The 13,444-nt window shown below is 34.2% G+C and overlaps 1 protein-coding gene across 1 annotated transcript in view; it reads left to right on the top strand.

The window, feature by feature from the left end:
- LCA5 (lebercilin LCA5) overlaps positions 1 to 13,444 on the top strand; it is a 63,973-nt gene that overhangs the window by 6,735 nt on the left and 43,794 nt on the right. The window contains exons 2-3 of the mRNA XM_024757412.1: positions 4,041 to 4,430; positions 8,600 to 9,129. Of these exons, the coding sequence (XP_024613180.1) occupies positions 4,232 to 4,430; positions 8,600 to 9,129 (729 nt within the window). The 5' untranslated portion in view covers positions 4,041 to 4,231. The remainder of the gene's footprint in view (positions 1 to 4,040; positions 4,431 to 8,599; positions 9,130 to 13,444) is intronic.

Below are 13,444 nucleotides of genomic sequence, written 5' to 3'. Positions count from 1 at the left end.
TTTTTTTTTTTTTTTGCGGTACGCGGGCCTCTCACCGCTGTGGCCTCTCCCGTTGCGGAGCACCAGGCTCCAGACGCGCAGGCTCAGCGGCCATGGCCCACCGGCCCAGCCGCTCCGCGGCATGTGGGATCTTCCCGAACCGGGGCACGAACCCGTGTCCCCTGCATCGGCAGGCGGACTCTCAACCACTGCGCCACCACGGAAGCCCATATATATTTTTTAATATTAGTACTTGTTGCTGATTTCAGATCAGATAGCTAATTGTAACAGAGACTGAGATTGCCAGGCACTAATAATCTACCAGGAAGTAAAACAAAATTCTAAGATTGTTTGCTTGATTTTGAAAAAATCTTTTTTGTTAAGGAAAATTTGAAACAATATGAAAGCAGAGGTAGAATAGTGAAGCTGCAAGTCTCCACGGTTTTTACATAGTTTTATTAACTCATGGCCAGTCTTATTTAATCTCTACTTTTACCTCCTTCCCCTTGGATTATTTTGAAGCAAACCCCAGACATTATTTAATTTTACCTATAAATATCTCAACATCTACCTCTGAAATATAAGGACTCTTTAAATAAAGTAACCACAATATCATGATCTCACCTAAAGCAATAGCAATTCCTTAATGTCATTAAATATCCAGTCAGTGTTTAAATTATCTTATAATTTTCTTTTATATAATTTGTTTGAATCAAGATTGAAGCAAGGCTCATAGATTGCAATTGTTTGTTTTCCTTAAGACTTTTAAAAAATATAGAAACCCTCTCGCCATCTCTTTTCCTGCTTGCAATTTATGCGTTAAAGAAGCCAGTTTGTCCTATAGGATTTGCCACAGTGTGGATTTTGCTAATTGCTTCCTTGTACCTCTGTCCCCTGTATTTTCTATAAATTGTCATTTCAGTTTAGAAGTTTGACCAGAATCAGATTTTATTTTTCTTGTAGGAGGAGCACATTACTTCAGAGGTATCCTTGTCCTATCTGGAAGGCACACAGTGTCTGATTATTTCTTTTCTGTGGTGGTAGCAGCCATTAGTGAGCACTGTCTACTTTCATTATTTCATTAGTGGCTACAAAGTGGCAGTATTCTAATTCTGTCATTCTGATATTCCCTTTTTAACTTATTAGCTAGAATAATTCTGTAAAGAAACAAACTTTTTGGCCAACTCAATACTTCCCCTTATCTACTGTTTTGTTATTTTAAGATACAGCTCTTAACAGTATAGGTAGGATACATGTTTGATTTTTTTCTCTTTATGTATCAATTTCATATGAATGAGTTGGTTGCCTAGTGTCTTTCAGAGGTAACTAATTAGTTTTTAAAAAATAACATATGACCTCATGAATTTAAACATATTTGATGTGTCTTAATCCTTTGCTGATATAATTCTTATTGATGATGCAATTGTCCCACTGTTGGCTAGTCGGAGCTTCTTGGAGTGCGCTCCCGAGCCCTTTTGATGCTCCATCAGGAGTGCCTCACAGCTTTCTTGCTCTCTAGTATGACCAAAGTTCTAGATTCTTAGATTCATCTTGTATGTTTCCTCTCTTAGATGTGGAATAAGACGTTTTACAAGGAGTTCTAGTTTCTTTTAAGGGAAACGGTATTTAGACACTACATTTGAGTGCTGGGAATGTTTGTTGCTATTAATTTGTTTCTCGCTTCTAGGGTTTTTCAGTGAACAGAGCTGGGAAACAGTGTTTTTTTTTTTTTAAATGTAAAATCCATGATAAATTCATACTGATACTCAAAATTCACATTTTGGGCTCCAGAATTTTAAAACTCGTATTGGCTTATACTTGTTTGTTTTAGAAAATTCTAATACCTAACCGAACAGATGTAATTACTCGTTTGCTTTATCTCACAGTGCACATGTAGTAGCCTGAGAATAACAATGCCAACAATGTGATTATTGAAACTAGTTTTTAGAAAAATTTTGTAACTTTTTGTCAGTAGGATATATCTCACTAGGGATTGTGTTTTAAAGTCATTAGAACTGGTTAATCTGTGTGGTTTTGCCACCAACTGTATATATAGTTACATTTATTTGTTTCATTTTCTTTGGATTTATAGGAAATGCTTTTTAAAAATCTAATTTCTAAAAATTATTATTTCCAAAGTTGAGTCTACAAAAGTTATAGATAAAGAAGTCTAACTCCTATCCCTATCCGTGAACTCTGCTTCCTGCTTTCCTCTACAGCTATACTGTCCAATCAGCTAACCACTAATGCATGTGGCTTTTAACATTTAAATTAATTAAAATTCAGCATAATTAAAAATTAGTTCTTCATTCACACTTGCCACATTTCAGGTGTTCAGCAGCTACATGTGGCTAGCTATCATACTGAACAGGTTTTAGAACATTCCCATTCTTGCTGAATGTTCTGTTGGACAGCCCTGCCCTAGAGAACCCATTGTTTGTTCATTATTTAATTTGTTCTTCTACTTTTCAAAAATATAAAAAGTTGCGTATATAAATTTATAACCCTCCTCTTCATTCAATGGTAGCGTACTATACGTGCTTTTCTCGCTCTTCCTTTTCTTGATATAGTCTAGAGGTCACTTCAGACTGCAGAATATACAGAGGTAATCCGCATTCCTTTAATAGCTTCATAGTACTGTACTTCACTGTGCGGAGGTTTACAGTGTATGCAGCCAGTTCCCTATTGATGGTCATTTTGATTGTTTCAGTCCTTTGCCACTACAAAAGTACTACATGAATAGTACTAGTGCTACCTTGTGCATGCGTCATTTTCATTTATTACTAGTATATACTTTTAACACTGATTTCATCAGTGGGCTTTTCATTTCTTGTAAATATTAAGAACAATGATAATTATAAAAGTAATCCAATTCCAGATGTTATTTTGGTATATTATGTATACCTTGGTTTGCAGTTTTTTTCAGTTCCTGAGTTCAGCTAAAAAGGATGCTCAGTGTTTTCAGTATTTTTCAATGACTGTGTGTAGTTGAGATCATATTTATATACCAGTTTGAATTTTTCTTTTACTGTAATAGTATAAGCATCTTCGTTGTTAACACAAACTTTCTGTAAACATTTCTAACAGTTGCATGATACTAGGCTATGTTGATTTTTTTCAATACTTTCCTTAATTTTGTTATTTTGCAGTGGTTAGATTAGGTTGCTTCCTTTTTTGGTTTTGTTTTTTGTTTTTTTTAATTGTACTGCATTAAATATTTGTGCATAAACTTTCCCCCTATTTTTAGGATAATTTTCTTGGTATCTGGCAATGGAATTATCAGATCAAAGGTTAAAAGCATAATTAAAGTTTTAATATATTTTGCCAACTTTTTCCCCAGTATTTTCTTGACAGCCATTCTGGAAGCATTGAGTGTTGAGAAATCTGTGATAATTTGATAGGTTTAAAAATGGTATCTGAGGTTGAATGTTATTTTGTGCCTATAGTTTGTATTGCTTGCTGTGGGTCTTAACATGTATTTGCCCATTTATCTTTGGACTTCATATTTTTCTTATGGCATGATATGAGGTATTTATTGTTAAGGGTGGTAACCATTTTTCTGTCATGTTGCAAATGTTTTTTCATCAAGTGCTTTAATTTGATTAGTTTTTTTACATACTTTCAGTTTTACATTTTTATGCAATTTTAGATATTTTTTCTTTGGTTTTGTTAGCAGTCTTGTCCTTTACCACCATCCCCCAACACCCCACCCCCCCAAAAAAAGAAAGAAATTGGTGATTTGATCATAATTCACCTGTTAAAAATCAGCACTTGTGTTTATTTTAAATCTTAAGATTCAGGGGAGTCAAGTGCAGTTAACATTTATTCAGAAGCAAGTATATGTCAGGTACTTTACATGTTCTTTATCTAGGCTATGACAGTTTGTCTTTTCTCCAAATACTGTAAACAACTGTGTGAAAATATAGATGAATTAAATTACAGCCTCTTTTAAAAATTATAAGCAGTATATTATTTTGCTTTTAGTATATTTCATTGTAATTAACTGTAGAAATCTATTTCATGAAATATGATGAGTTTCCTTCCCCCTTCCTTAATTGTAGGGGAAAAAGTGTATTTTCTGGTCCCTCCTGTGAATTGTGGACCACAGATACAGAGAGAAAACAAATTGCACATACATGAATATTATTCCCGGGATCTGAAGACTCTAAAAAATGCTCTTCAGGATTGCCATGGATTTTTCTGAAGAAAAGTATCTGTGAAATTATGTGAATAGAGGCCATTTTTCAAAGCCATGGGGGAAAGAGAAAGAAGTCCAGGTACTGGTAAAGAAAGTAAGGCAGGCAGACATTATTACTCTCACTGTCCATCTGATTTTGGAGCTACGCCACAGTCTTCTGGCCGGTCATCGCTGGCCCGTCCGTCCTCGCCGGCAAGTATTAAGGGAAAAAATCCTAAAAAACAAATTTCAGACAGCCAAGTGCGTCATCAAGGTAAGCATCCTTTAAAAAAGTCCAGTAGATCTAGAAAATTCATTTTGAATGCTTAAGGAAAACATGTATGAATGAAACTCTTCTATTAATATGTATATGGATATGTGCATGGAAATGGGATGATTTACATTTAGAATAGGATATATTTTTATAAATGTTGCTTATGGTACTGTGTATTATCCTTTGTTATATTCAAAGTCATACGGTATACTAAAGAAAGAACCATAACTGAGGCTTCGCATTTTGTTTTCTCTTGTTCCTAAATAAATGATTATCTTGGAGTTCGTGAGGTACTGTAAAGGCAAAAAAACCACAAAAAGCCCCACAAAACACGTGGACCTTCCTTTATCTTCAATTTCAAAAAGTAGTGAGAAGCATTGATATAAAGTGGTTAAGGGGCATTTTTATAGATTGAGTAAAATTACTTTCCCTACTTATTACAAAAGTTCAAATTCAGCCTAGAATTGGAATTTGGGGCTTGGGTCCACCAGTCTGTTTTCTATTAAGCTGTGTTATAATGGAAACAACATAAATCATTAGAAATAATTTTTCTTACTAAAATGTTACTAGTCTGGAACTAGTTATTAATATATATTTGACTAGATAATGTTCTAGAAATCTCTTCTTCATCTTAATAAATCCCTGGTCAAGAAAACCCTGATGTACTTAGTAACAAAATATGTAAGGAGTATGAGTATATCACAGAAAAGTAAGCTAAGGTAAATGAGGTTTTATAATATACGTTAATAAATACAGCACAATATAACAGCAGTAGCTTAGAATGGTAAGATTGCAAGGCAGGGAGTGGTAAGTTTGGGAGATGAAAAGGAAAACAGGGGCAAGGCAATGAAACACCTGGAATCTTGTGTTAAGATATTGACTGTTTCTGTACAGGAGAATAGTTAGCTATTGAAAAGTTTTAATCAGGAGTTTGATTAAATTTGCCTTTACAGATTTTTACTTTGAAAAGTAACATTTGCTTTTTTAGAAGAGTGTATGTTCCTTTTGAAAGCAGCCCTCTCATGGATCCCTGATCTAGCTTCCCAGGGATGTTGATACTTTGAACAATTTGGATGCATTTTCTTCTTCTGTTTGTCTGTTTGTTTGTCCTGCAAGTACAATGCTGCAGGTTTCTTAGTCTCTTCCTTCAAATCTGTCTCAGTGCAGTTTTCTTGTTTTGATTTTGTGGCTGAGAGCATGATCTGATATTAAACTTTTGCTATATAATTAAGAACAAACAGACCTTAGGGTTGAACCTTAGAAAATGACTATTTATTCCCAAGAAATCATTTACATACCTTGGGAATTACTGGCAAGAATACTTTTTCACTCGTTACCCAGAAGCAGTTTAGGAGGCTACCCAATTAAGGAGTCAGAACTTCTTACGCCTTATCTTATTTAAGAAGATAATTGAGAAAAAGCTATGAGAAACAGTTCTAATATCACCCAGAAAAATTTTGGTTATTGTCTTCAATCTGACTTGTACTGTTTTCTGCTTTGCATTATCTTTTGAATTAAAATCTGTGGTAATTTGTCTACCTTAGATCAAACAACATAACCAAACTGATAACTTTCCTTAAACACTAAGTTACTTCCTTTTGGTTTAAGTCACAATCATCAGTGTAGACTAAATTAAGGAAAGAACAAGTGTGATTCAAAAAGCATCTTTAACACTTGAATTTGTGGAATTTCATGTTTGATAACATATTCTTCCTCCTTTTAAATTTCAGCATGCTTTATTTGTGCTCTATCAGAAGTTATTTGTGCTCTATCAGAAGTAAAATTTGTGCTCTATCAGAAGTTATGTGATAATAAAATTTAATAATTTATACATCTTTGTGTATTACATACTTATTCTATTTGTTTTATCAGTAATATAAACACTGAGTTTTTGGTAGATGCATAGTTTATTTTTGTTACATGTTTTTTAAATGAGTCATACCGTAATTTTAACACCTGACGGAAGGAAAAAAGCATTTATTTGCCCACCCTCTTTTTGGTGGTGACTTAACAAGGGGGAGATGAAGAATGATATACACAACAATAAGTCATCTTTGTTCTGACTCCTGTTAGCCGTGTATTTCATCTTGATAGTTTTAAAAATGAAAGAGGTAGATGAACGCTAAGAAATATTTTTGAGTTCTGGTTAAGTGTACTTTGTTTGTAGATGTACTAATAGAATATGCTAAAAATCAATGTTCAGGTTTTTAGGATGTCAAAAGTTGGTTGTGGAAGCCCTTTCTGTCTGGCTAAATTGTTCAGTAAAATATTAGTGGAAAATTTTTATCCTGATTCATATAATATCTAGGCTTTAACTTTTCAAATTAAGTTTCCATTTGTATGAAGTCTTGTTTGCTGAGCAATATAATTTTATACATAAAAATCAGAGATTTGGAATGATTAACATTCATCCTTATGTACAGTCATTTTTATGTATAAAGTTTCTGTCACTCCAAGAGCTGAATACATATTCTATAATAGCATATAGATACTAAAACTATTAATTCAGTATGTTGGGAAAGAAAGAGAATTGAAATGATGGGTGCTCCAATTTAAAACTGGAGCAGTCTCTCCAATGGAAATATAATGCAAGTCACAAATGCAATGTTTTACTGCCACATTTAAAAAGAAAAGCAGGTGGAATTAATTTTAATACTATATTTTATTTAACCCAACATATCCAAAATATTATCATTTCTAAATATAGTTAATATAAAACATAGTGTGTGGAATGTTCTGCATTCCTTTTTTTTTTTTTAAACTAAGTGTTTGAAATCTGGTATGTATTTCATAGTTACGGGGTATCTCAGTTTGGACCACCCACATTTCAAGTTTCTCAGTAGGCACATGTGGCTAGTGACTACTATATTGGATAGCATAGTTTCAGAGTTACAAGTAGGTTTTCCCTCATTTCTTTTTATTACCACTTCCTTTCATATATTCAAGCATTTATAGAGCTGCAATCCCAAATCAGTTACACATTCAAAATAGCTTCTATAAAACTTCCATCTCTTTAATGAAACTTTATAGTGTTAAATTGTAAATATTACTCTTACCCTTGTTTACATAATGAAATCAGGGTATCCATGGCTGGTAAAACGGGTAGGGAAACATTGGATTTTCTAGTTTTTCTTCATTTTTTTTCCCTCTGGAATGCATTTCCTTCTTGAAAAAATGCAGTCACCTTGGAGATTAAAGTTCGTTATTCTCAACTGTGGCAGACTTCCAGATGCCTCTTTTAAAGGGCAGGTGCTCTGTATATCGAGGCTTAAGTTTAATGAACTTTTAGTAAAAAGAAAAAAAAACATTCCAAATTTTTGTGAAATATTGTGATTAATGTGTATTAGTTAACTTTAAAGATTTCACATGCTTGTACTTTTTAGGGTGGAGTTTTTTGTTTATCTTGTTCTTAAATTATGGCAGATGTTTTTGATTTGAACATCACACAAAAGCAAGCCTCTGAGAAAGCATTTAGAATCACACCTGTACTGCTGAAGTGTTTTCTGTTTCCAATCACTGATACCTGGGATTAAGTTTTTGTCGCTGACAGAGTATATTTGTTGGAGAACTTTCTGTTTTACATGCAAACTTCAGTTAATCCTCACGACAAATGAGTTGTTATCCTCATTCTGTGGGTAGGGAAGATAGACCTGGAAAAGGTTTAAGTTGAATTGCTCAAGGATTTATTAAGTGGTAAATCTTCTTGCTGTCATGTTGTCATCCTCTTTCCCCAAATAAAGATTTCTAACTAATTAAAAAAACCCCATACATTTCCACATTTTAAATAATGATCCCAAATGACTTGAATATCACAATATTTTGTCCAGTATTTATTGGGTACCATGCTAGTGCTGACGGTGCCTCTGTTCAAATGCTGGCTGGCTGTCTTATCTGTAAAGTTAAAAATGGTAAAATAATTCCCTATAAACTATGGGGATATTATTTTGCTGGATCAGAATATAATTCTTGAACTTTCTTAAAAGATTTCAAACCTTTCTTATAAAACCATTAGATTAAGAGCTCTAGGTAAAACCTGATATTTAATTAAACATTGTAAAATCATTTTTTAAGGAAACAAAGAATGTTGTGGATCCACTTGTGTTAGGATGAGTAAATAATACTACATCTGGTACAGCTTTCACTTTACATTATTACTGTTTCTTTTTTAGTCCCTAGGAAACCAAGCCCTAAGGGTCCACCAAACAGAAGGGGAGTCCCAGTGGGATTTCACTCCCAGGGCCTCAATAGGGAGCCACTTCGGAAAGATACTGATCTTGTTACAAAACGGGTTCTTTCTGCAAGACTGCTAAAAATCAATGAATTGCAGAATGAAGTAACTGAACTCCAGGTCAAGTTGGCTGAGCTGCTAAAAGAAAATAAGGCTTTGAAAAGGCTTCAGTATCGGCAGGAGAAAGCCCTGAATAAGTTTGAAGATACAGAAAATGAAATCTCACAACTTATTGCTCGTCATAACAATGAGATTACAGCACTCAAAGAACGCTTAAGAAAATCTCAAGAGAAAGAACGGGCAACTGAGAAAAGGGTGAAAGATACAGAAGGTGAACTATTTAGGACAAAACTTTCCTTACAGAAACTGAAAAAGATCTCTGAAGCTAGACAGCTACCTGAACGAGATGATTTAGCAAAGAAACTCGTTTCAGCAGAGTTAAAATTAGATGACACCGAGAGAAGAATTAAGGTAAAATTTCTACAGTTTCTAATTGTGCTGTTTTGTGTTATTCTTCATTGGGCATTTAATGTGCTCTTTTAAGACTGCTTATTGCAGTTCTGCATTGCTTGGAAATGAAAACTTCTTTTGGTATTATCTTTCTGAGTAAGAGATTAGGAAGAACTTAAGATTTTATCTTTAAGAGCAAGATGTAAAAGATTGTATACATTAATGGGCCACATGTTAATGGATATTTAATTCCATGGATCTTGGCCATTTGGGGGAAATACACTATTTGATTATGTGATTGTTTCTCTGAAATTGAAAATGATACTATAAGAGCTATAGTGTAGAAAACTGACATTTTGGGGCCATTGTGTAAGAAATGCCACATGAATAATACTTTCTGTTTTTATTTCTTTGAACATTTGTGAAAGATATATTTTGGAACAGGGTGTGCCTCTACTCCCCCAAATAAAAACTGATGTGAGAGGTGGGTGGAATGATGTTAATAGTCTGAGAATACAGCAGATCTTATAAAAATATTTTTTTCTTATAATTAGAGAGGAAAAGAGTACTACCCCCAAAATTAGCGATCATTAACTCCTGTTTCAGTGCACAGAAGATATCTTATTGTATAGGTTCCACCAGTGATCAGCTCGAACTTCAGAGCAACATACGAAAACTTTTTTTTAAGGACCATTTACCTATGTAGTGGGGTGGGGGTAGGGATGGAAGCAACTATTGTCATAAACAAATAGCTGACATTTTAATTATTTTTAAAGGGAAGTATAAAATGTGCCACATAATGGATTTTAAAATTAGGAACCAAGAGCACAGAATGCTAATTAATAAGTATGGTTGAAAACAACCCACACCTCTGTGCGTGTTTATATAAAACTAGAGAGAACACGGAGTTGCAGTACGCACGCACACACACACACACACACACATACTGCAGTTCTCTCTTATAGCCAGTTATGAAGGGGGTTTATGGAGTGGTAGAGGAGGGAAGAGAAAGAAGGAAGAGAGGAAAAATGGAATAAGTCTGTGGTTTCTGAGTTATAGATGGAGTTGAATTATGTGGCTACCCACTTGAGAGCTGAAAATCAGTCATCTGTGATGATAAGTCTTTGAAATACTTGTTAACTGTATAGTGTCCTCAATTCTTACTTTTTTTTCTTAGTGGAGTTAAGAAATTTAAAAAAACTTTATTTTTGGTTAATTGTAGGTTGACATGAAGTTTTAACAACATTATGTAGAGAGATCGCATAGATCCTTCATCCAGTTTCCCCAGTGGTAACATATAGCATACTTAGAATATAATATTGCAGTTAGGAAATTGGTAGTAATACATTGATACAACTCATCAACCTTATTCAGATTTCACCAGTTTTACCTGGACTTGTGTTTGTGTGTGTGTGTGTGTGTGTGTGTGTGTATTTAGTTCTGTGCAGTTTTATCACATGTGTAGATTCATGTGACCATCACCGTGGTCAAGATGCAGAACAGTTCTATCACAAGGAACTTGTGTTACCAACTTATAGGCACAGTTACCTTCCTGCCTTCCCCTGCTCTCTGATCTGTGGCATCCACTGATCTGTTCACTGTTTCTATAATTTCATCATTTTAAGAATGTAATATAAATACTGGAATCATACAGTATTTAACCTGTTGCGGTTGGCAGATTTCATTTTTTCCCTTGAGCTCCATCCAAGTTGTTGCATATATCAATAGCTTGTTCCTTTTTTTATTCCCAGGTAGTATTCCATGGCATGGATATACAACAGAGTGTTATGGTATATCCCGTTGAAGGGCATTTGGATTGTTTGCAGTTTTTAGCTATTACCTATTAAAGCTGTTATGACCATTCATGTACAGATTTTTGTGTGAACATAAATTTTTATTTCTCTGGAATATATGCATGAAAGTATACTTGATGGATTGTACGATAAGCACACGTTTTGTAAGAAACCGCCTTTCTCTTTTGTAGAGCAACAGTACCATTTTACATTTTTACCAGCAATGTATAAGTGATCCACTTTCTCCACATCCTTGCCAGCATTTGGTGTTATCACTTTAAAAAATTTTACCCATTCTTACAGGTTTTTAGCACTATCTCTTGGTTTTAACTTGCATTATTCCTAATGGCTAATGATGTTGAACATCTTTTTATATGCTTATTTGCCATCAGAAGATCCTATTCATTTTGTTTGTTTTTTGCCTATATTTCTCATTGGATTGTTTGTGCTTTTACTGTTGAATTTTGATAGTTCTTTATATATATACTAAATGCAGGTTCTTTGTCAGATACGTGGTTTGCAAATATTTTCTCCCAGTTTGTAGCTTGTCTTTTCATCCTCTTCACAGGGTCTTTCAGAAGAAAGGTTTTAAATTTTGATGTGGTCCAGTTTATCAGATTTTTCTTTCATGGATTGTGCTTTTTAGTGTCAAGTTAAGAATTCTTTGCTATCCCTGGCACCCTTTGTCTGTAGCTCCAAAGATTTTGTACTGTGTTTTTATCCAAAAGCTTTATGGTTTTATGTTTTAAAGTCCATGATTCATTTTGAGTTAATTTTTGTATAAGTTGTGAAGTTTAGGTCGAGGTTCATTTTTTTTTTCCCCCACCTTTTAGTGCCCAGTTGCTCTAGTACCATTTGTTGAAAAGGCTGTTCTTCCTCCACTGAATCTGGCACCTTTGTCAAAAATCAGTTGGGCATATTTTTGTGGGTCTATTTCTGGATTCTTTATTCTACTGATATATGTGTCTGTCCCTCTGACGATACCACACTCTCCTCATTACAGGCTACATAGTAAACCGTATATATATGATTATGGTAGAGGGATTCATCTCATGTTATGCTTTGTTTTTAAAATTTTACCTATTTTAGCTACTCTAGGTCCTCTGCCTTTCCAAATGAACTTTAGAATAAACTTGTCTCTGTCTACCAACACCTTCCTGAGATTTTGATAAGAATTGCATTAAACATGGATCAATTTGTGGAGAATTGACATCCTTATTATGTTGAATCTTCCAATTTTTAAAATATATTTATTTATTTTTTTATTTTGGCTGCACTGGGTCTTAGTTACGGCACATGGGATCTTTTAGCTGCAGCATGTGGACTCTTAGTTGCGGCATGCGGACCCTTAGTTGTGGCACACAAACTCTTAGTTGCGCCATGCAAACTCTTAGTTGCGGCATGTGAACTCTTAGTTGCAGCATGTATGCGGGATCTAGTTCCCCGACCAGGGATCGAACCTGGGCCCCCTGAATTGGGAGCATGGAGTCTTACCCACTGGTCCACCAGGGAAGCCCCGAATCTTCCAATTCTTGAACACAGTATATTTCTCCATTTTTGATTACTTTCATCATCATTTTTTAATTTTCTGGATTCAGATTGAAACAGGTTTTGTTAGATTTATACCTAAATATTTCATTTTGTTTGAAGCAACTGTAAATAGTCTCAGTTTTTTCTGGATGAGAAAATTATTTTTGAACTTTTATTTTCAAATTTCAAAGCTCATTTTTATTGCAAAAATCATTTTCACAAGGGGTTATGACTATTTAATGCACATAAAGGAATGGCTTAGCTTTAGAAGTTTACTGTCAAGTTTCAGGAATGTTAAGTTTATTAGCTCCAAGCCTCAACGTTTGTTTGGGAGATCTAAACTGCTTCATTTCTGTTGTAAATTATATTGGAATCAACATTTAATACGTTATTATGAACCTACTCTCAAATCAATCTCAAGTCAGCTGTCATATCAAACTAGCTCTCTTATGAATGGAGGAGCCTCTGCAACCCACCTGAGGGTAATTATTCTCTGCTTTTTAGCTTACCTTTTCATACTTCCTAAAGTTTTGATACTTCCTAAAGTTTTCATTTTGAAAGAAAATTATCTTTCATAATCTCAGTAATCAATCCAGAATTCGAAATATTTACTATTGAGTGTCTTTAGTGTGAAATTTAGCTTTTGTTAGCTTTTGTTTTCATGCCTCATTCAGTTTTTCAAATTTTATTTAACACTAAGTTAATCTTTTTTCTTCAGACTCGGTGCCATTGACTTTAAGGGTAAGGGAGGAATCTAGGAGCTCAATTGTGGTGTTTCATTTTGCAAATTAACTAAAACCTGAGAAAGTCCCGAGTGTCCCTTGAAATTGCAGTAAAATCCTAGTAGTGCTGTCTTTAAGTTTTGTGCTGTTCTTTACTAAGGATGACTATCTGTACGGTGTTGTTTGTTTATTTTAGGAATATGTCCTTAAGCTGGAGTTTGTGACAGGCAACTTTGTTTATTTGTTTATAGATTGCCTTATCCCAGAAAGGATTTCAGGCCAAAAATCTTA

The sequence above is a fragment of the Neophocaena asiaeorientalis genome, unplaced genomic scaffold (assembly GCF_003031525.2).
Source record: "Neophocaena asiaeorientalis asiaeorientalis breed wild unplaced genomic scaffold, Neophocaena_asiaeorientalis_V1.1 scaffold253, whole genome shotgun sequence".
NCBI classification, from domain to species: Eukaryota; Metazoa; Chordata; class Mammalia; order Artiodactyla; family Phocoenidae; genus Neophocaena; species Neophocaena asiaeorientalis.
Note: the sequence above shows the minus strand (reverse complement) of the source record. Positions and strands in the feature narration are given on the sequence as shown.